This window comes from Pan troglodytes, chromosome 5, assembly GCF_028858775.2.
Source record: "Pan troglodytes isolate AG18354 chromosome 5, NHGRI_mPanTro3-v2.0_pri, whole genome shotgun sequence".
Taxonomy (NCBI): Eukaryota; Metazoa; Chordata; class Mammalia; order Primates; family Hominidae; genus Pan; species Pan troglodytes.
The window spans coordinates 14357998-14384858 of NC_072403.2; the positions used below are offsets into that span (position 1 = coordinate 14357998).

The window sequence follows — 26861 nt, forward strand, 5'->3', positions numbered from 1 at the left end:
ATTAATGCCTCACTTTAACAGTAGACACCTGGCAAAGCTGTGCATGCACTTTTCATTGCAGGTCAGCCAGTCACATGATAAAAGCTTGTGTTTGTTTTTCCACAATTTCAGCTCTATCTCCACAGGACAAAGACTCTGACTCAGTGCAATCTTAGCAGATTTGAGGCTCAGTATCTGCTTCTGAAGCCAGGAGAACACAGTCCCTGAGTTCATCATTTTCTTTCATTAGTTTGTCCACTGAACTTAGGAGTAATCAACCAGCTTCATTATGTTCCTTGGTTCTCCACATATGGTCAAAGGTATTATGTATAGAGTCACTAAACTCCTTGCCTCTCATGAGCGGTGAATCAGGAGTGTCAAATGCATTTATTTTGCATAACTCTTTAAACAGTTCAGGCCAAAAGGACTATCGGTGTTCTCCATACTATTGGAAGTAGAGTCCTTAGCATTTCTGGGTTTAATCATATTAAGCAGCCAACCTCAGAAACCCCAAAACCAATGAAAGAACTCCATCCTTAATATTCTATTCCTCTAGAACCATTCCTGGTACCAAAATCTGTATTAGTCACAGTTCTCTAGAGGGACAGAACTAATAGAATATACATATATATTCTATTAAGAACTAATAGAAATATATATATATATATGGGAGTTTATTAAGTATTAACTTACATGAACACAGGGTCCCACAATAGGCTGTCTGCAAGCTTGAGGAGCAAGTCCAAGTCTCAAAACTTTAGAACCTGGAGTCTGATGTACCAGGGCGGGAAGCATCCAGCATGGGAGAAAGATGCAGGCTGGGAGGCTAGGCCAGTCTCACCTTTTCCTGGGAGGCTAGGCCAGCCAGTCTTGTGCATTTCTCTGCCTGCTTTATATTTGCTGGCGGCTGATTAGATGGTGCACACCAGATTAAGGGTAGGTGTACCTACCCCAGCCCACTGATTTAAATGTTAATCTCCTTTGGCAACACCCTCACAGACACACCCTGCATCAATACTTTGCATTCTTCAATCTAATCAAGTTGACACTCAGTATTAACCATCACATCACAGGTGAAGGACACACTCTCCACGAGACTGCCCTCGCTTCGGAGAGCAGTTGCAAGCCTTGGGGTACCCAGGCCATTCACTCTTCTGATAAATTGACTGCAAATTCAAGGGTTCTCATTATCCTTTCAGGTTCAACAATTCATGAGAATGCCTTACAAAACTCATGAAAGCACTGTACTTTCAATTTCATTATAAAGAATACAAATCAGGACCAGCCGAAAGAAGAGATCCATAGGGCAAGGTCTGGGAGGCTTGCAAACACTAAGTTTTTATGTCCTGAGGACCATCACCGTCCTGGAACACCCATGTGTGTCATGAACCAGGGAAGCTCTTCTAACCTCAGTGTACAGTTTCTATTGGAGTTTCACCACGTAGCCCATAGGACCGATAAAATCATTGTTCATGTGACTAAACTTAATCTTCAGCTTCCCTTCCATCCCTGAATGTTGGGCAGATATGACATGGCTCAAAGCCCCAACCCCACGGTCACATCCTTAGACTTCTCAGCATGGCCAGCCCCAACCCTGAAACTATCTATGGACCAACCATGAATAACCACATTCCTACCAATTGGAAAATTCCAAGGACTTATAGGATCCCTCCCAAGAACCAGGGACAATGGTCAGCCAAACTCCTTGTTATGCAACATGGTTGTACTGAGAGTTCTGGCTTGGCTGGCTTACTTCTAGGCCAATCTTAACATAGTGATCCACAGAAGCTGGCCAGTTAGATCTATTGGTTGTTGTTGTTGTTGTTGTTGCACTGAATATTATGCCATAAAATAAAACACAATGTGGCAGAATTTAGAACATCATTTCTCCAGAATATTTTTGTTCTACTGGTGCTTGTTCTTTGATTAGTCTTGCATGACAGGTATTTAGTGAGTACCTACTGACAGGCACCTAATGTAAATACAGCTGAAGAAACAGTTTCTAGCTACATACTGCTTAAAACAAACACATCTACCTATATTTAACTAATGTCTCAATCAAATATCTCACAAATTCTTTACTTAGAAACCCTTCCTCATGCATTGTCTTAGTTTGGGCTGCTCAGGCTGATACAAGAAAGCACCACGGGCTGGGGGGCTAAGACAACAGAAACTTATTTCTCAGTTCCTGGAGACTGGATGTCCAAGATCAGGGTGCCATCATGGTTATGTTCAGGTGAGGGCTCTCTTCTGGGTTGGAGACTACTGACTTCTTGTATCATCACATGGTGTAAAGAGGGCAAGAGAGCTCTCTGGGGTCTATTTTATAAAGGCGCTAATCCCATTCACAAGGTCTCCATTCTCAGTATACTTTCAAATGTTGATTTCTTTACTACGGAAATCATTCCATATTTCAGACTATTCATTACAAATAAGTGAGGTAAAGTTTACTTCCATCTAATGGCAAATGACAAAAGAAATGGAGTTTAAAGGGTACGACTGGCAACTAGTGATTTTTAAACAGTGCTGAATTGTTTAAAATTGGAGGGTGGAATGATGTTGGTAATAGGGAGACAGAGGTAAAATATTAGGAAAGTGTAGAGGCAAAATAAGGCTTTGATAAGTCAAATTTACATTTTATCAAAGATTTGAGAAAGTTGACAAGTTTTTCTTTCAAGTACAAATCCTTTTCTTCTTAAAAGTTTAAGGCAGCATAATGAAGTATGCATTAAGATCCCGTCTATCTTAAGCCAGGAAAAATTTTAAATGATTACCACTTGGGAAAAAACAACAGCTGTATTTTAGCAAATGGGCAAATGGAAACCAGTCCGAATTCCTCATGCTGGACCCCTCCATGATACAGGCTCTGTTGTACCTGCATATGCACATAACAGGTTAAATAGCCATCAGAATACAATGGAATTTTAAGAATGAGATTAACTATTCCAAGTATATTATACTCACAAAATATAAACAGTGTCCCCAAGAGCACTAAGCTTTTTAAACCAGTTTTATATTGAAAACGAAGAATAACAGAATTTTTAAAAAATACAATAGAAGCAATTCTAAAAATCACTGCTAAAAATAAGTGCCCAAATCTTTGAATTTAGACTCAAAACTATGCATGCAACATTTCCTGTGGTCTGAATGTTTGTGTCCCCCTGAGATTCATATGTTGAAATCCTAACTCCCAAAGTGATTGTATTAAGTGGTGGGGCCTTTTGGGAGGTGATAAGGTCATGAGGGCAGAGTCCTTGAAAATGGGATTAGCACCCAAGGGAGCTTGTTTGGCCCTTCATCATATAAGGACATAATGAGAAGGCTCCTTCTGTGAACCAGAAAGCAGGCTCTCACCAAATCTGCCAGCACCTCCATCTTGGACTTCCAGACATCAGAACTGTGGGAAATAAATTTCCAGTGTTTATGAGCTACCCACTTATGGTATTTTATATAGCAGCCTGAATGTGCTAAGGCGGAAAATATTGTCCAAATTTGCTAACTCTACTTGTGTTTCTTAAATTTATCCTATCTTGTCCTCAAACTTCCAAATTAAATCTTACTTTTATGGAAAAAACTAGGATAATTTTATAATTATTTTATTATAATTTTGAGACATCAATTACTTTTTCTTCAATGAAAAAAAATCCAATCATGATTCCTTTGGGATTACTTGGGCAAACTGTAGCAAATTTTTCTTACTACACATACTTACATGATGCAGAATGATGTCTGTTTTTACTACCTTGCCTATATTCTACATAAAACTTAAAGCATGTCTTCTCTAAATCAGTGGTCCCCAACCCTTTTGGCAGTAGGGACTAGTTTCGTGGAAGACAATTTTTCCATGGACTGGGACAGGGGATGGTTTCAGGATAAAACTATGAAACTGTTCCACTTCAGATCATCAGGCATTAGATTCTCAAAAGGAGTGTACAACCCAAACCCCTTGCATATGCGGTTCATAACAGGGTTCCCGCTCCTATGAGAATCTAATGCTGCTGCTGATCTGACAGGAAGTGGAGCTCAGATGGTAATGCTCACTTGTCAGCCTCTCACCTCTTGTTGCATGGTCTGGTTCCTAACAGGCCACGGACTGGTACCAGTCCACGGCCTGGGTGGTTGGGAGCTCCTGCTCTAAAGAATAATTTTAAATCAGAGAAAACTCAAGTTTTAAAGTTCATGTTAAGCCTTACTCCAACTTCCATTTCTCTCTTTATAACAAAATTCTATTAACACATCTTGAAAAAAGATCACAGAATAATTTTATTTATAATGAATGTTATTCTCTCCAGACTTCAACTCATCAGTTTACTCTTATAACAGAGAATCAATTTAAATAACACCATCAAAATGGAATGAATATAAAACAATCTGCTATTACGTATCGATTTCTTTGATAGGATATAATTATAGCCAATTAGTCTTGCAACACATGGTCCATTTCCAGTGAAATTCTCAATAAACTGCTAGGAATTACAGTCTTTCATATTGACATTTTATTGTAAAGTCTGCTAGACGTGGCTCTCTTGATTGCTTTGGAAGTCAGTCAAACAAATGCTCTGAAGAAAAGGCTGACACCGCAAAACAACTTCATATGAAATCGGTCCACAAACGGGATAGCAATGCCTCCAGATCCTTTGGTTTTTATCAGTCCCTTTGGAAAGTTAATTAATTGATGACTGTTCCCTTAAAATTCTATTTTAAATAGGACAATCACTGTCTATACAGTTTGTGCCAGCGTCCTTGACTTTCTTGCTTCCACTGATTTGTTTATCAAATCATACAGTGATGGTAGTCTTATTTTATCCATATTTTTGCTGTAAACATTGAGAAATATACCAAGGACAACTAACAAACCAGACCATACATACCTAAGAGAAAGAAATAAGGAAAAAAAATTAAAATTAGCAAAATAACAATTTACTGTTAACCACAGAATTTGGTAATATGTCCATAATAATTCTTCAGTGAAGTAAAATTCTATTAGAAGCCTACAATAATAGCATTAAAATAAAAATAGTATTCTTAGATGAGATTTGATAGAATTCTGTATCTTTTAATAATGCATTGAGTAGATATAAAGAAAGATATTTTATAAAATTTTATATGACATAGTTCATTTGAACTTTGGGGATAACAGTATATTCAAAGTACAGTCCCCTACCAAAAGTCGTAAGAGTACACTTAAAGCATTGGACATGTATATCTACCAAAGGCCATTTTGGTAATTAAACTCAGCTGTCCAACTCGTTGTCTCAGTTGGGTAGAATATAAAGGAATAAAAAAAGAAACATCCCTGAGAAAGTAGGGGAACCATTATAATTATATTTATGTATGACGTAACACTATTATGTATTATACCTAGTAGATACAGAAAGAAAAACTAGTTTATAGACAAATAATAATCTGTAATACATTGATGGAAATTAATTTTATGTTTCATTCCAAACTTATAGATTGTTAAGTTCTGGGTTTGAAACTTCACCATCCTGACCAATATAAGTTTAAATGGTGCTAATGTCAAACAAATAGTAAAGACAGTAAATATGATAGTAAACACTTTCACACACACACGAAATAAAAGCTTAGTTTAAAGTCTTTAGGATATAACTTATGGAATACTTCTCTACCTTAAATCCTTTGTGGAAACAGGCATCAAATAAACTAGTATTTTTTTAAAGCATGTGATGTAAATACATAATTTATATATTTGCAGTAGGGCAAAGGGGAATCCCTTAATCTCAACAACGTACACATCACTCATATTCACTCATAATGGAAACAGGTCACATTTGCACTGGACTCTGGTTAGGCAATTTAAGTATACAAAATGATAAATTCAAAATAATAAATTACCAACATTTCCAAAATAGCAGAAGACACACTGATAGTTAAGAGATCAAGATGAAAAGGTTTCTTTATAAAGCATAACAGGAAAAAAAAACCACATTAATTTATATAAAAATAAATACACTTACTACAAAAAAGAAAAAGTAGAAAAGTTGAAATTAAGAGGAAATGTGAAACACAGTATCTAAAAACTGAGAAAAATTGTTTAATTAAGAAGTACTTACTGAAACGTGAATGGTTTAGCAAAGAATATAAACGAAAGTACAATGGTCATTGCTTTTCTTCCTGTTGTCACTGTAGGAGCAAAAAATTAGTTTAGAATGTGCCTATTATCTTGACGATATTTTAGAAATCACTTATTCAGCAAATATTTAGACCTGACTATATGCCAGAATCTGTTGAGGTGCCAAGGTAACAATGGAAAGTAGAAACCAACCAACCAAACACACGCACAAAAATCACTGTTCCCTGTTACTATGGAGTTTAGTCTTGTAGGGAAACAGACATTAAATAATTAATACAGTTAAATGTTAAAGTACAACTGTAGTAAGCACTTGATGGAGGCTATGGTATTATGAAGCCACAGTTTAAGTCTTAGAGAAAGGCTTTCCTATGGAAGCTATGATTAGCTAGAGGCAGGGGTTATTCTTTAGAAACCGTAATCTAAAGGATATACTCATATCTTAATAGGGGTCATCTCTGGATAAGACTATGAGTAACCATTACAATCTTCTTTACACAACTGTATTAACTTTTCCCTGTCCTTTGAAGTACTACACTTGGAAGTCTGCCGTAACGCTGGAAGCCTTCCTCCCTTCTGTCCCAGGCAGAGTGGGGAGATCTGCATAGATCTCCATGACAGCACTTTCCTCCTCACTGCACTATCGGTTGCCATCTTCCCACTTGACTATGTGCTTTACTTAGTTTCTTGCCTTATTCATCTGTATATTCCAAGACTCTACAGTTCCTGGCACTTAGTAATTTATGCATGAATGAATGAATTCCAAAGGAAGAAACTGTTCTGGAAACGTGCCAGAGTCAGATTCCCAATGTCTGTTTTTTTCTTTCTATAGTAAAAGGACCCCTATTTTGAGTTGGGTATATGTTCCCTCTTCTCCTGCTACTAGGTGTGGTCATGTGTCTAGGCTATGGTGAAATGTGAGCAGAAGTGCTGTTTCTCGGAGTATGGCTTTTAGGATTTTCATCTTCTTTTACTCCATCCCACTTCATAGCATGAGGATGAAGATGGCACAGCAGACAGAAAGAACGTGGGTTTCTCATGACCATGGAGTCACCATACCAGCTTAGAGGCAGTATAATGTATGGTGAAGAGCACAGGTGTGCAGCCAGACTGCCATCACTGGAACCTGGCTCTGGTTGACTATGAGACAAGTCACTTAACCTCCCTGTGCCTCAGTTTATCCATCTGTAAAATGGAATAATCATAGTGCCTAATTTATAGGACTGCTGTGAGATTAAAATAATGGTGTCTGGTACATACTAGGGCTATGTATGCATTAGCTATGATTATTGCCAGCTCTGGCTTTCTTTTACGTGAGAGAGGAAAACTCCTGCCTGCACCTCTAAGGCAAAAGCTGTGCCTTAGAGTTTTGGCAGATGACACAGGTGGCACATTGACTCATCTGTTCCCCTCACTAGGCTGTACACTCCTCCAAAGCAGAACAAATACAACTGATTTTTCTACAGGGCCAAGCAAAGACCCTGCACACAGCAGGTGCATAGTGCTTATTGGTGAAGAGGGAAGCTAATCTGGTTGATGTCCTAGAAAATGTACAAATGAAAGGCCTAAAAAGCTTATTTAAAGTGTACCTCTCATACTTGAAATGCAACAAAACTGAAAGTTTCAGTTACAGGTTAAAAGCATATAAAGGCAGTACTTTCTTTGGAGGTCGTCATCTCATCATAATTTTATAGAAAGTTCTTTTAATGCGTTTAAGGGTTACTGTTCTGATAAATGTATATGTTTGATTTTAAAATTAAACCATCAAAATAAGAAACTAAGATCAAGCAACATTTTCTTTACATAAGCCAAAGAATAAATTGGTGAAATATGATAATTTTCTTTTTAATATAGAGATGTTGCCCTTATGTTTTGAAAAAGAGCATCAGAGAAAATGTAAATGCTTATTTTATAATCAAAGCAAGTAAATCCCTCCTACCTGTTACAGCAATAAGTGCACCAAAAATTTTAATCAAAGCCAGAACAAAGGAGATTCCAAAATATCCAGTGAGGGAAAAAAGGAACGCATAACCATAGGTCCGAACTGGATTCTGCAAAAAATAAAAAAGCCTGTTAGAAAAATGTAAAACAAACTCTGAGGTATTACAAATAAAATAAAACTACAGATGTTAATCAACTTCTTGAGCAATAATAAGTTGTTTGACAATGCAGTCAAGCAAAGATTCTTATTTTGATTTAATGAAAAAAAATGTTGAAATTAAAGATCCTCAACTTTCCTACATTATGAACAGCTTAAAAATCAACTCATAGGGTATAGCGAGGATAGAATAAATTTAAATATCAGTCATTTCATTTCTGAAATTAATTTCTGATTGGCATGTTATATTAAAGGAGGTATCATTATATCTATGATAGCCTCTTTTGAACAAGGGAAATTAGAAATTTAGAGAAAATTATTTAACAGAAGATTTTTTTTTTTAAATGTGATTAGTGTTTACCTTTGCACAAAATGTTACTGCAGGGCCTAATCCACTAGTGCATGTCAATCCCAGTAAAATGTATACAAAACCAATTGAATACGAATACAATACCTAGAGCAGATAAAAATAAAGCAGAAAAAAGTACTATGAAACTGAAAATGGAAGATTAAGGGTTTTAACTCTATGGCTCAATTAGGTTTGCAGAACAAACATTTTAAAACAAACATTATCATTTCAATATGGCCTAAATTTCCAGAAATGATATTTGATTCTAATGTTTTATAAGTCTATGCCTCATTTTATGTACAAAATAACACCTAGTAATATTAATCCTTTCATATATGCTTACATATTCATTTCTTTCTAGGCTTAATTATTGAAATCAAATCAGATTTTCATATTAGAGTTCTAAAAAAATAAATGAAACAAAACAAAAAGCTTTAAAGATACTTATAAAACATAAAAAAATTAAGTTTCTAAAATACATTAAAATATAATGAAAATAAGCAGCATATGGCATATCTACTGCTTAACTTCTCTATTTTCCAACCAAACTTTTAATCCCAATTTACTATGCTTTTCATAAACAGAATCAGCAGCAGCAGCAGCAGCAGCAAACCTAAATATCTGCTGTGTGTCAGGTACTGTGTTGAAGCTCGGTACGGATTATTCCATTTACTTCTCACAACCACCCTAGATATGGGTATTCTTAGTTATCATAATCCAATTTCCAGATGAAGAAACTATAACTTAGAGATATTAAGTAATTTTCCCCAAATGAGTGCTAGTAAAGCCAGGATATGAACTGAGCTATCTTATTCCAGAGCCTCCCATCATAAACACTGCATTATATTAACTTTCTAACGACCTACACTCCCTCAATTCTCTCTGTGCCCATCCTTACCTTATCTACAATGAGTAGTGATTATGATGAAGAAAATTCTTAACCAAGTTCCTGTGTTATTAGAGACTACCTAAGTTGCCCCATTCTATGTCAAGAAAATAACAGGAAAGAATAGTCCTGTCTATCCTTAATTCAGTATGCTCTTTCTGTCCAGCAAGGTGGTTGGTTATAAAATTAATGTAAACACACACACACACACACACAAACATAATTTTCCTATATAAAAACCAGTTACAAGATATACAAAAAGACACTACTTGCAAAAAAAAAAAAAACAGTTACAAGAGATACGGAAAGATATTATTTGCAATAACCACAAAAAGATGAAATAACTTTAAATAAGTTATTATTAACAATACCTTTAATAAGAAATGTGGTGGATTTACATGAAGAAAACTTTAAACTCTAATGGACATTGAAAAAAAGACCACTTGAGTAAAAGAAAAGTCATACCTTATTCTTGGACTGAAATAATCAAGATGCCATTCTCCCTAAATTAATTTATAATTCAATGCCATACCAATCACAATACCAATGGAATTTTTAGTTTATTTGGGAATATAAACACCCCAGAATAACTACTGGTAGTAATATTCTGCAAAAGAAAAGGAACAATGGTAGCTAGTCCTAACAGATAATAAATGTATGATAAAGCTGCTGTCATTATATGTACTATTGCAAAAATAAATTCAAATACAATTCTGAATGCCACACAGGAGTGTGATATGATAAAGAGGGCATTTAAAATGAGCTGAAAGTGGATTATTCAATAAATGATATTAGAAAAAATGGTAGTCATTTGAAAGAAAAGTTCTTTTAAAAAAGTTTTAGATTGGATCAAGGGCTTAATAAAAAAGGAAATCACAAAACTAGTAGGCAACAGGGATGAAATGTTCTAAATCTCAGGGTTAGGAAAGCTCTTTTCAACCATGATACTTAGCCAGAAGCCAGCAAGGAAAAGACAAATTGGGCCATATAAAAATTACAAACTTCTACATGGAAAAATACTACCCACTAGAAAGAGATGAGAGAAAGGACATAAAAGATTTTATTTTAATACATAAAAAACTAAATCAATGAGGAAAAAATTTGTCAACTATGCAACAAGCGGTTAGCACTGCTAGTTGTAGTTTTAGTTTTTACCTTCCTATAATGTTTGAATGTATTACTTTTGTAAAAATGAGTTTTAAAATGCAATGCTAGTTATAATAATTATTTCATCAAATTATGTGTATCACCATTTTTTAAATCTGTCTAATTTGAAGAAAAAACACTAGAGTATTTACCATTTCAGAATTAGAAGCATTATGAAGTTTCATAGCTTTCTCTTGAACATTTCCAATGACGGCATCTGCACATAGTGCCAGGGAAATAAGCACCACACCTTCAAGAAGGTATTAAAAAAAACAAACAAAAAAACCCTCCTTATTTAAACATATGAACTATAATCAAGCTTTATCAGAAATTTCATTGGTCTAAAAAACAAAAGCAGATCTTCAACTACATTTGTTCGGTAATCCAGAATATTCTTATTCACAATCGGTTGTAACAAGTACATATGTGATGATATTAAAAAAGATATACTAATAAACTGAGTTAGTTCTGTACATATCACATTTCACATTTCAATAGCGTATTAAATAACAGTTCCATAAATATTCTACTAGTCTAATAGTTCCACTAGTTCTGAAAGTGTAGAAGAAACTCTTAGGATATCTATCTATTGGGATTGGTGGCTATTCAGTTAATTTAAAAAAAAAGATGAAGAGAAAAGTCATTTTTGAAAAACCCTATTATTACTAAAATGTTTAATTTAAATCACATAAACGTGCACGCTGCTGTCAGGGCCTTTTTCTTTGAGCATGGGTCCTGAATAGAATTCCATATTTTCTCCTTTGTATAAACACACTCACCACACATTTTCCATGATTTCCAAGGTGTTTTTGTTTAAAAGTGCCCTGCAGAGTACAGAATCCTTTCATATGTTTATGAGCTTCCCTCCAATATTCACAGTGGTTTTACCCACACCTCATTCAATAGTGATTTTATTGCTTGTCAATCAAGTTGTGTCAGTTAACTCAGTTTTCACAAAAACAATTATTTGTTCATATTCATTTTTGAATAACTTAATACTGAGTTATGACATAATTATAATAAAGGTACAACTGACATAAACAAATCTGAGTCAACACTTCATTCCTGAGAAGCATCAAAATGCATGCACACTAAAAAACAAACAAATTGTTTTATCTACAGAGCTGTGATATTTTCACTACATCTTATATGGAAAGTCCAAAAGCTTTATGTTAGATATGAAAATTGCAGCTGTCACACTATCATTTAAAATGCTTACAAAATATTTGAAATTCGTATTCTAAACTAAAAAGCCTATAAAAGCTAGGAATATAAATAAATTACTTACCCGTCAGGTTGAAATTTGGTGCAATCGTGCTGTCAGCGAGGGTAAACCATATCAGGCCAAGGCTCATACATATGGCAGCAGACACATCTGCAACATTATAACGCTTTCCTGTATAAAACAAAGTCCACTTCATTATGCAAATACCCACCCAGCTTTATATTTGCTCTATGTGTTAAGTAGAACACGGATTTGTTTTTTTATATCCAATGCCAAAAACGTGAACACTTAGGTCAAGGCAGAAGACAGTCACAAGAGGGCTTCTGAAAACTACCAATGGGCAGCAATATGTCCCTGTAAGTTAGAAACGAGAGCTACTTTATCTGGTATAATAGTGACACTAAAATACATACTTTGGCAAAAACTGACAGCAAGAATAATGCACATCCACAAACATTTAAAAAATTTCCTGGAAATTTAGTTCCTGTTTTACTTTGTGCATAATAAAAGGTTATGCATTTTCTTGTAGTTTGTAAATTTACGAAGTAACCAGAGTAATGATTCTGGTTACATAACTGTTTAAGTTTGCAAATATCATAATGTGATAACTTCCAGGCAGGTGAAAATTAAATTATTTTCATATATCATTATTTTAAAAATAAAATGTAGTATGACTTTTTTGTAAGGTTTATAACGACAATATTATATATGCCTAGTCAGTTGGGACAATAAATGTGATTTTTAATAGGGATTGAGGTCAATTATTTTTTCCTATATGAAGTTATCCTGAAATGATACGTGAAGTAGTTGACAACACTTTCATTTTTAAAGGCTTATTCTGGGATGGTATCTAATGCATAAATGATATCAGGCTGTATAAGAACTTCAGTGATACAGAAACACCCGACTATTAAAACACGAATATTCCTCGTGACAATTAATGTGAACAACAGAAGCTACTTCCACTGTTTGTTGCTATCACTGCCTCCTCTTTTACTCGTATTTCCACAAAACTTGTCACTTAGCTGGGGCTCTAAACATCACTAAAGCCAGCAGGTTGGTAAAAACGCAGTTCTGCTCAGATTAAACTTTACTTCAATATGAGAACTGCCCATGCACAATGGAAGTGAAGGGTAGACCCCTGGAGAGTAGAAGAATGAAGGAACTGAAAAAAGGGACCTTTCCACGTACTTTTGAACTAGACCTTTAATACGTAAATATAGTATTGCTGGAAATGTGGTAGATTCCAAAATAAAATAATAAAAACAAAGTATTATCTTTTCTTTTCCTTAAGTCCAAATTATTGACTTCAGAAACTAAGGCATATAAGTGTTTTTTTTGTTTGTTTGTTTGTTTGTTTTGAGATGGAGTCTCGCTCTGTCGCCCAGGCTGGAGTGCAGTGGTGTGACCTCGGCTCACTGCAACCTCTGCCTCCTGGGTTCAAGCAATTCTGCCTCAGCTTCCCGAGTAGCTGGGACTACATGGATACACCACCATGCCTGGCTAATTTTTGTATTTTTAGTAGAGACAGGGTTTCACCATATTGGCCAGGCTGGTCTCGAACTCCTGACCTTGTGATCTGCCCACCTTGGCATCCCACAGTGCTGGGATTACAGGCGTGAGCCACTGTGCCTGGCCATCAGTGTTTTTAGAATACCTTATTTTGGTAAGACATAATTCAGAATTGTTACAATATCTAGAATGCTCATTGAAAATGTAATGGAAGTTTAATGTTTTTCCTAATGCTAGATGCCATAACATAGCCTATTAGTTTTAAATAGTATAAAAACATATCATTACTATACCTTGAATAAAAACTCCTCCTAGCATAACAGGAATCAATTTGCAGCACTTGAAGATGACTTGGGTAGGGTAATTCAGGTAGCCCAAGGAAGTGTTTGATAACCCCATAGTACCCACAGTTAGAAAAGCTATTATCATGTAGGTTTTTCCTGGTATTCTGTAAAAGACAATTTTTAAAACCTTCATTTTGGGACCCAATTCATACTACTAAAAGATAATGTGTTCACAATGTGTAAATGTCTAATTACTTTTCTAATTTCTGGTTACTATTTCTGGAAATATCAGTAAAAAAATCACTATTTAAAAACTGTAATGCTCTTGTATAAAAAAGTTTATAAAAATAACAATTTACCTTTATTTAGTCAATCATAAACGAGGCCACTCAATTATGTAAAAAAGAGTTTAGATTTTTACTGAAGGTATAAATGTTGACAAAAGGTTTTTTTTTTTTTTTTTTTTAACAGCAGTTCTAGCCACAAATAAAAACCATCTTAACCATCTTAAGTTAGAGAAAAAGAGCTTCTTTTGTTGTTGTTTGCTTGAGATAAGGTCTCGCTCTGTTGCCTAGGCTGGAGTGCAGTGGCATGATCTCAGCTAAGTGCAACCTCTGCCTCACGGGTTCAAGAAATTCTTTTGCCTCAACCTCCTGAGTAGCTGGGACTACAGGTGTGCGCCACCATGCCCAGCTAATGTTGGCCTCCATAATGGTAAAAGGTACCTTAACATTTTAAAACTAATTTTTAACTCTTGAATTGTTGTTCTGTTTCCTAATGTTTCCATCTAGCATTAGGAAAAATACATCTATCCATTCTGCTAAAATAACCCAAGATTTTCTCTAGGAAAAGTTCATGTGATTTAAAACCCTAGATGTAATTTTTATTATAATATCTTATAGATCATCTCTCTATATTCTATGTTATAATAATCAACTTTTAAGATGAGGTATCTGACTCTCTCCTCATGATTTCAAGTCTTTTAACTTTGGCTCTATCTAAAGTTCCTAAAGGAGATTCTTAATTTAGCATCTTCAGAATTTTGAGCCATTACTGTGAGCATATGCTCACTTTGACTAGACATTTAATGGTCTAAACTAATAATCTTGTCTGCTGGTATGACGAACACAGACACAATCAGGCACTATTCATACTGATAATGCTGGAGAGTTAGATGTAATTTCCATTTTAGAATTTGTGTTCACATTGAAATCAAGGCAACAAAATTTCTCATCTTATATATGGTTAGATATAAGGTAAAATAATTTACTGGAAAAAGTCAATTAAAATGCATCATTTACATTCGATTCTGAGGGGTTTTTTTTCTACTTAACTACTAATATAGTAGTTAACCATGAAAATCCACGTGGAAACAACTTGGCATGCCCATATGCATCAGTGTAAACGCGTTCATGCCATCCATGGGGTTTGACCCTCATTGGGATATCATCAGTGATGGTGGAGCACCACTTCGCCAGGTAAAATGATACAAGTCAAGGTGGTCAGATTTTCTCAAAGATAAATGGCAAATCATTGGCAGAAAATAAAAATTCAAGTCAGAAGAATTACAAGGAATGAGTAGAAAAGTAGCACAGTACAGGTAGAAAGAAAACCAGCCTGACAGGGGAACTAAATCCAAAAGTAGCTCCAAAAGGAGCTCAAAAAATTCTGAGCAGTCCTCTAGGTCTTTGTTTTCTCATTGGTATAATGAAGAAATTAGATTTGATCAGCTTGCCTCCAGGATACTCACTATTTCTATTTTATTTAATACGTCAATTGCTTGCTTCCTTAGAAATGGGGAGAAAAATTTTTTTTTGAGACGGAGTCTCGCTCTTGTTGCCCAGGCTGGAGTGCAGTGGCGCCATCTTGGCTCACTGCAACCTCCGCCTCCCAGGTTCAAACCATTCTCCTGCCTCAGCCTCCTGACCTCCTGAGTAGCTAGGATTACAAGGGCCCGCCACCATGCCCAGCTAATTTTATATTTTTAGTAGAGATGGGGTTTCACCATGTTGGCCAGGCTGGTCTCGAACTCCTAACCTCAGGTGATCAACCTGCCTCGGCCTCCCAAAGTGCTAGGATTACAGGCGTGAGCCACTGCACCTGGCCGGGGAGAAAATTTTAACTTTAAAAACCTCTTCAAGACAAATCTGAGCACTCTCCTTAATTAGAAACTTATACTATTTAATAATAATGTTACAAGGTATTCTTTGATGAAAAATAATAAGCAGTATATTTAGGATATTACAGTTTATGATGTACTTTAGCACGCATTACCAGATATGAGCCTCAAGATAAAATTTAGAGTATTATAGAAACTTCTCTGAGGTCTTGACAGATGTAATAAGACCCAAGTGCCAAGACCCAAACCCATGTTTCTAACTCCAAATTCTCAACGAGTATTGATGTACTTATTCCAGTATGTCGGTATTCACATAAATGTGGGAAGAAGAAAAAAATAACAACAGCAAAGAGTTTAGCTAATTAAAGGTCTAACGAGTAGCAGTACCATTAAATAAATTCAGATATGGGTGTATTTGCAGAAATAAATTCAGAAAGGTTTCAATTCATAATTACATTTATTATAAATACATAAATTATTCTCCCAAATTATTTCACTTATATTTAAATCAAGTACAAATTATTTTATTTTAAAATATGTTATGGTCACGTGATTTAAAAGTTGGGATAAACATGGCTTGAGGCCCCCTCCCCTCTCATCGGGGTAGCTGATAGGGAGGTGTTTCTTTCTGAAATGTAACAGAACATGCATCATCATTGTATCATTTTTCACATCATTGTATCATTTTTCACCTACAAAGATAGTATTAGTGTCTTTTACCTTAGAAGCAATCTTACCTTAGAAGGCCCAGTAGTTTGTAATAAGTAGTAAATCATCATCAAGCTTCCTTATATATTAGTCTTGACAGATATATTTAATTACATCCTATTCTATCACCTATGGCTATTCCCAGTACTCCTCTAGGTCTTTGTTTTCTCATTGGTAAAATGAGGAAGTTGGATTTCATCAGCTTGCCTCCATGATTCTATCATGGAGAATCATGATAGAACATAAAAATAATGAAGATGATATTCTAAGGTTCAAATATTTTTACAATTGCTACAATAATTTATTGGCAATAAAGACAGGCTGAGAGGCAAAATTAGACCCATGAAGAAACCTGTAATATAGATTTAAATATGTAAAACTGTAGTTACCTTGATACAAACTTCAACACCATTTTATGATTTAAAAAAAAGCTGCACAATTTTTGAAATCTTCACTAAAGGATTAAACATTTGTATCAAGGTATGTCAGTACTACAGTCGTTATTACATTTAAACTGCCCAATAGATACACGATATATACACACATTAGGGTACGACAGAAGGAGCACACTTCTTACATTAACCAAGAACATTTTATATTCAAATTCCTAACCACTTTCTGTTTATAATCAGAGACTAAGTTTTATTGCATATTGTTCTAGATGCCATTAAAGATATATCAAGATATTTCTCAAATCTAGATGGTTGCTACCTGAAAGGATATTGTCAAACAAGCACATTTGGTCTTGATGAAAAGGAATGAGATTTGTTTCTCTAATGCTTAAGAAGGCAACCTCAGCTATCGGACATCATATGGCAATGTTAGCTGGGGCATATCCCACAAAATATAACTTCACATTCTAAAAAAGCAGAATAACAACAGATACAGACTTGGTATCCCTCATCCAAAATGCTGGCGACCAGAGTGTTTCAAATTTCGATTTTTTTCAGGTTTTGGAATATTTGCATCTGCATAGTAAGGTATCTTGGGGAATGGGACACAGGTCTTAATATGAGATTTATTTATGTTTCATATATACATTATACACATAACCTGAAGGTAATTTTATAGAACATTTTTGATACGGTTTGGCTCTGTGTCACCACTCAAATCTCATCTTGAATTGTACTCCCATAATTTTCATCTGTTGTGGGAGGGACCCAGTGGGAGGTAATTTGAATCATGGGGGTGGTTTCCCCCATATTGTTCTCACGGTAGTGAGTAAGTCTCACAAGATCTGATGGTTTTATCAGGGGTTTCTGCTTTTGCATCTTCCTCATTTTCTCTTGCCACCACCATGTAAGAAGTGACTTTTGACTCCTGCCATGATTCTGAGGCCTCCCAAGCCATGTGGAACTGTAAGTTCAATTAAACTTCTTTTTCTTCCCAGTCTCAGGTATGTCTTTATCAGCAGCATGAAAACGGACTAATAACAGTAAATTGGTACCAGGAGTGAGGTGCTGCTGAAATGAGACCCAAAAATGTGGAAGCAACTTTGGAACTGGGTATCAGGCAGAGGCTGGAAGAGTTTGGAGGGCTCAGAAGAAGACAGGAAAATGTAGGACAGTTTGGAACCACCTAGAGACTTGTTGAATGGCTTTGGCAAAAAAGCTGATAGTGATATGAACAATAAGGTTCAGACTGAGGTGGTCTCAGATGGACATGAGGAACTTGTTGGGAACTAGAGCAAAGGTGACTCTTGTTATGTTTTAGCAAAGAGACTGGTGGCATTTTGCCCCTGCCCTAGAGATCTGTGGAACTTTGAGATGATTTAGTGTATCTGGTGAAAGAAATTTCTAAGCAGCAAAGCCTTCAAAAGGTAATTGGGTGCTGTTGAAAGCATTCCATTTTAAATCGGAAACAGAGGAAAAAGGTTCAGAAAACTTGCAACCTGACGATGCAGTAGAAAAGAAAAACCCATTTTTTGAGGAGAAATTCAAGCTGGGTGCAGAAATTTGCCTAACAAGGATCTGAATGTTAATCCCCAAGACAATGGGGAAAATGTCTCTAGAGCATGTCATGGGTCTTCATGGCAGCCACTCCCATCACAGGCCAGGAAGCCTAGGAGGAAAGAAAGGTTTTGTGGGCTGCGCCCAAGGTCACTCCCAGCTGTCCCAGAGCTGGTCATGGTGCACATTTTATATCATTTTTGTGCACAAAACAAAATTTGTGTTAAGTACTTATGTTTGGAAGTTTCCACTTGTGTCACATTGGCACTCAAAACTTTTCTAATTTTGGAGCATTTCTGGATTTAGGATTTTTGGATTAGGATGCTCAACCTGTACTGATATTTCATTTCACCACTGTGATGTTAGTTGTACTACAAATCAGTAACTGCACCTATTTCAGCAGAATTTATACAAATCAAGTATGTACATTGTGTTTTTTATCATGTTTTAAGAACATATAACACTAAGTTGAGCCTAAAGCTAATATTTTTTTATTTTGTAATACTGCATTTAAGACTTTATTTTTTTCAGTGTATAAATGAATAAAATGTATTTAGTATTAAGTTAGTTACACTAAGAGTTCGTGCCTATCACGTTTTGTTAATAGAAGTATAAATTTCATGCATATTCAGTATGCCAAAAAAATTCAACTAATATAAGTGAAATATCAAAAAATAAAAACAAACCACATACCTCCTCCTTTTGTCCTGAATAAGCTGAAGTTCTATTAGGCCAAATATGGAGTAAAAGGCAAACTGCACTAAAGTAAGGTACCAGCCATAGGACTTAAAACCCTCCACTGAAAATATTAATTCCTGTCAAAAGACACATGAACACTGTTAAGTCCAAGGCAGCACACTAATTTCCTAAAAATAAATTCTTAGAAACACAACATTTTTAAAGAAACCAAGCCCCACCTCCAACAACAACAAAATGTAAATTAGAGAGGTTAGAAGCTCTTTCATATTGGTAATGTTATTTTTTGAAATTCTTGTGCCATAGATGATATAAACCTTCTTCTTTTAGAGGAAATGGTTAATTTGCCTAAACATGTTATATTATAAAGCAATATTTATATCAGTTATTAATAAGCCATTCTTAACAAGTCACTAAGAGTTATTCTAATAGTTATCTGGTTTAATTTTAATTGAATAAGTCAAATTGATCAATAAATCAAATTGAATAAATGAAGTGTATGTATGAATATGCATACATCTATAAAAAACACTTCATTACCAAACCCCAACCATTTTCTCTGAACTATTTTGATATGTAATTATAAGTAATAGTAGCAATGTCAGTTTTTACAAAATCAAAGTGGTTAAGTTATAAATACAATTAGCAGGGGTTTGTGTAATTTAAAAAACTTTGCATAAACCAATTATAAACTAAAATATTATTAATTAGAGAAAATTTATTTAATGACACTTACAGGGTGAATTTCAAATTCATTTTCCATTGCAATGGCTAACTCTGTTCCCAAGCTATTTGGTAACAGTAGTATGCTGAAGAAAAAAATGTTTCTAAAATGTTTCTCAACAAGAAATTCTAATCTCTATTTTTAATTGTTCTTCATTGTGGCATCTCAAGTTTTATATCACCTACTAGTGGAATATCAGTTATTATAAATATTAAAATTTTTAATTCATTTTTGTTTTACATTAATATTGTTCATAGCATTCTTGCAAGCTAACTAAAAAACAGTCACAATTCCATGTTCACTTACATTTCCCTTGATGATCATCTCTACAGGACAATGAAAAAGAATACAACAATTTTTAAATTCACTTAACTTTTTAGTACTAAAGAATACTGGAAATATCTGTGTTTTAAGAAAATACATCATTTTCCTTTCCTTGAATTACAAAGGCTTTCTCAAGTTATGGGAAAATATCCACTAATTAAATGACCATTCATAAAATTAGAACCCATTCCAACATCCTGTTTTCACTAGCCTGGATCCTCACCCATCCAGCCCATGTCTTTGAAGGTCAGAAATCTGCTCCTAGCCAAAGGTATATAACTTTTCCAAATATAATGTAAATATGAGACAAATTGTTGCAGTATCAGAAATGTTTTGTGCCAGCAAAAAATCACAGAACAGTAAGATTCTGGCAAAGTTAGAAGACAAAACCAGTAAGAATGAGAATATAAGAGGTGTTTAAAAAAGAAAGAATTCAAATATTATAGGATTAAAGAGATACCTTTAGAAAACCATAGAATATCCTGATACATTTTTGCAAAAATGATCTTTTATTATTGAGCTCCAAGAATCAAGTAAACTGCACTATCATTCAATAATGTTCCAAGATACCAATCAATACGTGAATCATTGCTTTCTCTTGGAAACACATGGTTGCAATTATTACCTACATTTTGTTAAATATTTAAAACTTAATTTTCATAATGAAAATTTTTCAAGATAGTCTCTACATATGCCTCCTCCCCACTTAAATTATTTAACTCTTGAATTTTGATCTGTTTTCTGTTTTAAGAAGCTCTTTTCTACTCTATACTAAAAAATTCAAATTATGAATCAGCCAGTATCCCCTAAGTGACTATCTTGGGCAAAACTAGTAAATGCCCATACTGACTGCAATTATTATAAATAATTAACATATTACAAACATATAACTTTTTTACCTGTAAATACCCATAAATTAGGTAAAATACAAAAACTCCAGCAACACATATGAAAAACTGAGTAAGTTTGTTAAACTTGCTGAGATTCATGCCAAGTACCACAACGTCGTCAACTGACTTGATGTGTGGTGACATTGTTTGGGTTTTGGATGGCACAGTGATAGAAATATATTTCCTGGAATTGTTGAACTTGAGATCCATTGTTATTTTGCTGCATTCAATGCTTTCAGAGTTATTTTTGTTGGTTTCCTGGACTGTTATGTTCTGTATGTCTTTTGCTTGCTGTGTCAAGTCCTAGAGAAGGAAATAAGCAATTAAAACATTTACATGATAAAGTTTAATCCTCCAAATAATATTCCAAATCATACTTTAAAGTTAAACAAATGTCTGCTTCTCTCTGGATATTAGTATATTAATTCCTGTATTCTAGGTTCCAAATCACCAAAAACAATATGCCTGCAATCTTTAAACAATTTGTCTACAGGTGATAAAGATTAGTACATCATTAAACTGAATATAAACCGTACTTATTTCCACAGCAACAAAAGCTAGTATTTCATCAAAGAACTAAACATGTCTTTGTGTCTATATATAGTTGATGCATAACATTCTCAACATTAAAGTCAATCTTCACTTGTAGAGGAGTAAAAAATAAGTAATTCTCCTTTAAATACTAAGACAATTCTAAGATATATTTGCTAATGACATTTACAAAATAAACTAAAAAAATGAAGGCCAGGTGTGGTGGCTCATGCCTGTAATCCCAACATTTTGGGAGGCTGAAGCAGAGAGGTTGCTTGAGACCAGGAGTTCAAGACCAGCCTGGGCAACATAGCAAGACCCTCTCTCTACCAAATAAAATAAAATAAAATAAAATAAAATAAAATAAAATAAAATAAAAAAATTAGCTGGACATGGTGGTGCATGCCTGTAGTCCTAGCTACTTGGGAGGCTGAGGCAGGATGATCACTTGAGTCCAGGAGTTTGAGGCTGCAGTAATCTATGATTGCACCCCTGCACTCCAGCCTGGGCGACAGAGCCAGACCCTGTCTCTAGAAAATAAATGAAAAAAAACAAAACAAAACAAAGAAACCCCAAACCTAAGGTCCTTAAAAAGCTAGATTTATCAGAGACTACAGAAAGCACAATATGCTTCAGCAGTAGCATCTCTTAGGTTAAAAAATGTTTTCTTCCTCTGGAACAAATCATTTTAATTTACATTCTTCTGGGATGTAAAAGGCTGGAGAAAACATGTCATTTTTTGTCAGTCTAAAAAAAATTATGAAGCCATCAATTTCTCTTTGGATTTATATAAACTGAAAAAATGAACTCCATGTAAAGACTGAGGAAAGACTGAAGAATTATGACAAAGTATAGAACAAACCTATGTAAAAGAAAAAGTTATTTTCTTAGAAACGACTCATTTGTTTTTAATTCCAGTGGGAACAAAAATTTAAACTCTGCGGCACGAAGAGAAATAAGAATAATTTTGACAGTGAGTTTTCCTTTGGTAATGTTTTTTTAAACTGTTACAAGATGGCTTAAAATGGCCAAAATTAGAGTCGCCTCTTCATGATCACTTCTAGTTTGCTAATTTACAGAGGTTAACCAGGTCATCCTTAGGAATTAAAGGAGGGGTCAAGGATCTGAATACCACTTGTAACTAAAAATATGCAGCCACCACAACATTTTATAGGGCACCTGCCATATTTCTAAATAGAAAAGTTGTTTCATGAAGTTTACTGTGTTCCTCTTGTTTATTCTTCGCTTTCCTTTGTTCTTGCTTCCCACATTATGTTTCAATCACTGTCATTTGTAAGACTTTTTATGTAATCTTGCAGGGTATCTTTGAGATGTGACTTTCTTTTAAAACCATGCTTTAAATTATCTCTCCTAAATATTTGGTCAAACCTGTGCTTGAATGTAGAAGAGACGAAAACCTTAACAATTTACTCTTTTCTATGTGTGAGCATGGATATAGTGCACCATTCAAATAAACCCGGCCTTACATAGGTTTCTAAGTTTGCTCTCCCTCCACTCTCAATAAAGCCCTAAACCACCCATGTTTCATTCCTGAAATACACCAGGGACTTTAAAACACCGCTGCCTTCTGTTCATGATGTCCTTTCAGCCTGAGGTCTTCTTTCTCAAGGTCAGGTTTGGAAGTTCAGCTTTAATATCCCCTCCTTTGTGACACCATCACTAATCCCCCCAGTTATTAGAAAAGAGAACTTGAAAGGCAAGATTCAAATCTTATTTGTCTCTGTGTCCTTGGTACCTGGCATATACTCTGACCTGATATTCAGATGAACCAAATAAACTGATCCTTCCTCTTGATACCCTCAAACTTCAGCTTGCAATCACTCACCTTCTGCTTGGATACGATTTTTGAAATGGATGGTGGTACTGGCAAACTTTATGAGCAAAACTGAAAATCTTATAGAAAAAGAGTGGGGAAAACTTACAAATAATGCTTACATATTTACACATACATACAGAATAAATAAAACTTCTAGAAAATATCTTTCTTTCCTGCTTTTATTGGCATCAAAACATTTCTCCAGAAGGTCACGCTTTCCCAAAGTCACCTTCTTCTGAGATGTTTGTAATTTAGTAAACTGCCAAGCATATTGTAATGACTCAATACAATTATAGGTAATAGTATAAGAAAGCAGTATAGCATAATGCTTTCCCCATGCTTTGGAATTTTGACAGATATGAGTTCAAGATCTGGCTTTACTACTTATTAGCTGAGGAGCCTTGGGCAAATCGTTTAACTTTTCTGAGCTTTAGGTTCTGTACCTTCAAAAGTGGGAGGAGTTAAAAATGTGCCTATCACAGGATTTTGGTTAGGACTATATGAAATAAATGTAAAATTGCCTGGCATATGACAGTCCATAAGTGTGTTAGCTGTCATCCTTCAACTTTTTAGAAATATTGCTAGGGTGATATGGTGTGCTCAAGCTGACTCACCCCTTTGATGTGCAGCTGGAAATACAGACCTGAATTTCCAACGCTGCCTTCTCTCCTGAGATCCAGAGCTCTACGTCTAAATGCTTCTTTGATACCTCTACTCATAAGCTCTGCTGGCACTTCATATTTAAAATGGCCAAAGCTGATTATTTTCCCCTCAAAACAAATCTACTGTTTGTTCCTATATTCCCAATCTCACTTAACAGTACCTAGTATGAAACACAAGCTAAAAATCTGGGAGTCATCTTAAGAATCTTTCCTTTTCCTCACATTCTATATTTTGCCAAGATTCCTGTTAACTCTACATCTATAACTATATCTAATATCTGTTTCGGACCCTACTCCATCAGGCAGCCATTTTCTCTTGCCTAGATTACTAGACTGTTTATAATCAATTCTTCCCTTTCTGACCTGTCACATGGCTCAACGTGAAGTCTGATCATGCTGCATCCATGAATAAGGCCTCGAAGTTAAAAACGAGTTGATGTCCTGGACTCAATCATATTATACATATTTTTCAAATTCCTAAATTATAATGGTATAGCTTTTTCATTTTTATGCTTGTTTCTCCTAAAAGCCTATGAAATCCTTAAGGCAGGAGATATCTTCCTATGATGTTCTGGCACATAACAAAAATGTAAGATTAAATGAAGGACTCTACCGCAGTTTAGCAAGCACCATTTATTTAATCAACGTTATTCAGCTCCTTTCCAACACTTTACCACTTCTAATACACTTCTTGGCAACTTTATGTGCTGCAGATCTAGGCCATATGTGCAGAATGAAATCTCTCTAGCACTGTCTTTTCTACATGTATGCCAAAATACCGACATTGCTACTGAAACTCCCCACAAAACATCTGAAATGAACATGAAAATAAATTTGTTTCCTCTGCCTGAGGCATCAGTCTCATAAAACTTGCCCACCAAAGCCTTGCATTTAGAATGCTGTTTTATTAATAAGAACATCACTGGTGAGAAAGTGTGACTGATAAAGACCTCTGATACCTAATAACTGTGATCATTGGGGAATGTCTGCCATATCCCTTCCACTTCAAACATTAATGACTGATACTAACCATCATCTAAAAAAAAAAAAAATGGGCCAAACTCCTTGTGATGCAAGGAGCAAAAATGAAGCATGGAATTAAAATTAGTTTTCAGACTAAATGATCAACATTGTGCTTTGCTTTTGAAGCTCACAGTAATCAGTGAAACTAAAATATATATATATATATATATATTTAAAAAATCACAGGTGTGTATAATTGCCTGAGGCCTCTTCCTAAATTCAACACAGATATTCAACTTCAACTGCTAAAATGGAATAAAAAGGTAGCATTTCCGGCATACAATGTATATTTAAAAATTAAAATTAGTGATAATGTTGAGTTACAATGACCTATTGAAGTCACAATTATTTCAGTTTTTGAGTTTTCCGACCTGAAGGACAAAAGTCCCACACCAAAAAAAGGTAGAATATGAAAAAAAAGTCATTACGGTGTCATTAACCTGAAAAAACGTGATTTTAACTATACTTTGCCACACTCAACGTTACAAATAAAAGAATCTTACCATGCCATTATGCCTTGATTAACTGCGCTCCGGAATCAATCATGGCCTATGGCGTACGATTATAAAACAGAAAAAACAAAGTTCCATCTCATTTCTTTGTACACACATCATTACACAAAGGTGGAGAAACCCTGTGCTAATGTTTGAAGACTATTCTTTTTTTTTTTTCAAGAGAAAAAGTTAACACTAGGACTTTATATATTAAGTAATTAAGTAAAAATAACGCTGTCTAAATTATTTTGAAATGCTGCCTCTCTTCCAAGTTCCAAACTATCTCAATTCACTTAGAAAAACGTTTAATCAAAAAACAATTCTAGGCTTCTGATATCCTAATGTAGAAAAAATGCAGATACTCAACACTTAAGATTCTGTTAGCGCACCAAATCATTCCATCTTTTACTTTCAATATTCCTTAAATAATAAAAAGACGGGAGAGATAATTCAGTTGCAAAGACTGGAGGAAACTTGCAGAACTTCTAGTGGAAGTTTATGCCATAAACTTAATAGCCCAGCCAGAACAATCACATTCTACTGCAAGCCAAATAGAGAAAAGAGTACCTTGGAGTGCCCCTATTTAATAAACACGGAACGAGGAAACAGTTAACTGTAAATACAGTCTAGAGGTATGCAGGTGGCTGACAGTTCTCCAGAGACCCCGAGAACAGCGTAAAAGACCCCTTGAGGTCACCTCACCCCTGCGAGTCCACGGATTGGGACCTGAGGGAGTTCTCGCCAGCCCGAGGGCGAAAAACGGGCGAGGAGGAACAGATGCTCCTCCCTGGAAACGGCCCGGCCGGTTTCCGCTCTTTAAAAAAAGGGAATCACCCGTTTCTTCCATCCCGACCTCATCCATTCCTCGAACGCTCCTTCTGGATGAGGAAGATGGGCAGTGTCAAGGTTTTCTGGAGGAGAGGAGATCTGGGTCCCAAACACAGGAAAGGCCCCGAAGGCACGCGTACCCCAAGGCCGGTATGTCACCCGGAAGGGTGACGGCAGCCTGCGTGGCGTCTGAGCTAGACGGAGCATCTCCCCCTCCCCTGGTCCGTCGCCATCACCTCCTCTTCCTCCTCCTCCTCGCCCACTCCTGCACTTTCCACCGCGGCGGTCGCCTCCCGGAAAGCACTCTCAACTCCGGCGCCCGCAGGCCACTTCCGCCTATGTGTCCCTGCGCGCGTGCGCAGACGCGTGGCCCCGCTTCCCGACAGGCCTGTGCTGCCGTTGGCGGGCGGGCCGTTACCTCCCGCGCATGCTCTATGGGGTAGAGACGCTAGGCCGGCACTGCCAAGGTGGGCCCGGCGGTGCGAGGGTCGTCTTTCAGCCTTTAC

General features: G+C 35.7%; 1 protein-coding gene across 31 annotated transcripts; it reads right to left on the bottom strand.

Moving 5' to 3' along the window:
* Positions 1 to 4218: 4218 nt before the first annotated feature.
* On the bottom strand, positions 4219 to 26774 carry SLC35B3 (solute carrier family 35 member B3). 31 transcript variants are annotated; one of them, XM_063812088.1, is made up of 12 exons: positions 26230 to 26721; positions 25537 to 25582; positions 20990 to 21283; positions 20073 to 20092; positions 19040 to 19161; positions 13580 to 13734; positions 11838 to 11945; positions 10702 to 10799; positions 8530 to 8622; positions 8010 to 8121; positions 6054 to 6123; positions 4219 to 4850 (listed from the first exon to the last, which is right to left on the bottom strand). In XM_063812088.1, the coding sequence occupies exons 3-12, from the start codon at positions 21036 to 21038 to the stop codon at positions 4700 to 4702; spliced, it is 978 nt and encodes a 325-aa protein (XP_063668158.1). In that variant the 5' UTR covers positions 21039 to 21283; positions 25537 to 25582; positions 26230 to 26721; the 3' UTR covers positions 4219 to 4699. The 31 variants fall into 31 exon arrangements, 28 of the variants coding, with proteins under 28 accessions (XP_063668158.1, XP_063668164.1, XP_063668157.1 ...); XM_063812094.1 differs by having other exon boundaries at positions 26592 to 26719; XM_063812087.1 differs by having other exon boundaries at positions 26496 to 26697.
* Between the last annotated feature and the right edge of the window lie 87 nt (positions 26775 to 26861).

What these genes read in the sequence shown, in the direction of transcription:
- SLC35B3 (XM_054686615.2), bottom strand. Translation starts at nt 26,562, where the DNA reads ATGCTCCGTCTAGCTCAGACGCCACGCAGGCTGCCGTCACCCTTCCGG. An exon ending in TAATTTATGGGTATTTACAG is followed by an intron (nt 19,162 to 20,989) that starts GTAAAAAAGTTA and finishes GTCTTTTGACAG; the next exon opens with GAATTAATATTTTCAGTGGA. An exon ending in TGCACTTATTGCTGTAACAG is followed by an intron (nt 6,124 to 8,009) that starts GTAGGAGGGATT and finishes TTGCTCCTACAG; the next exon opens with TGACAACAGGAAGAAAAGCA.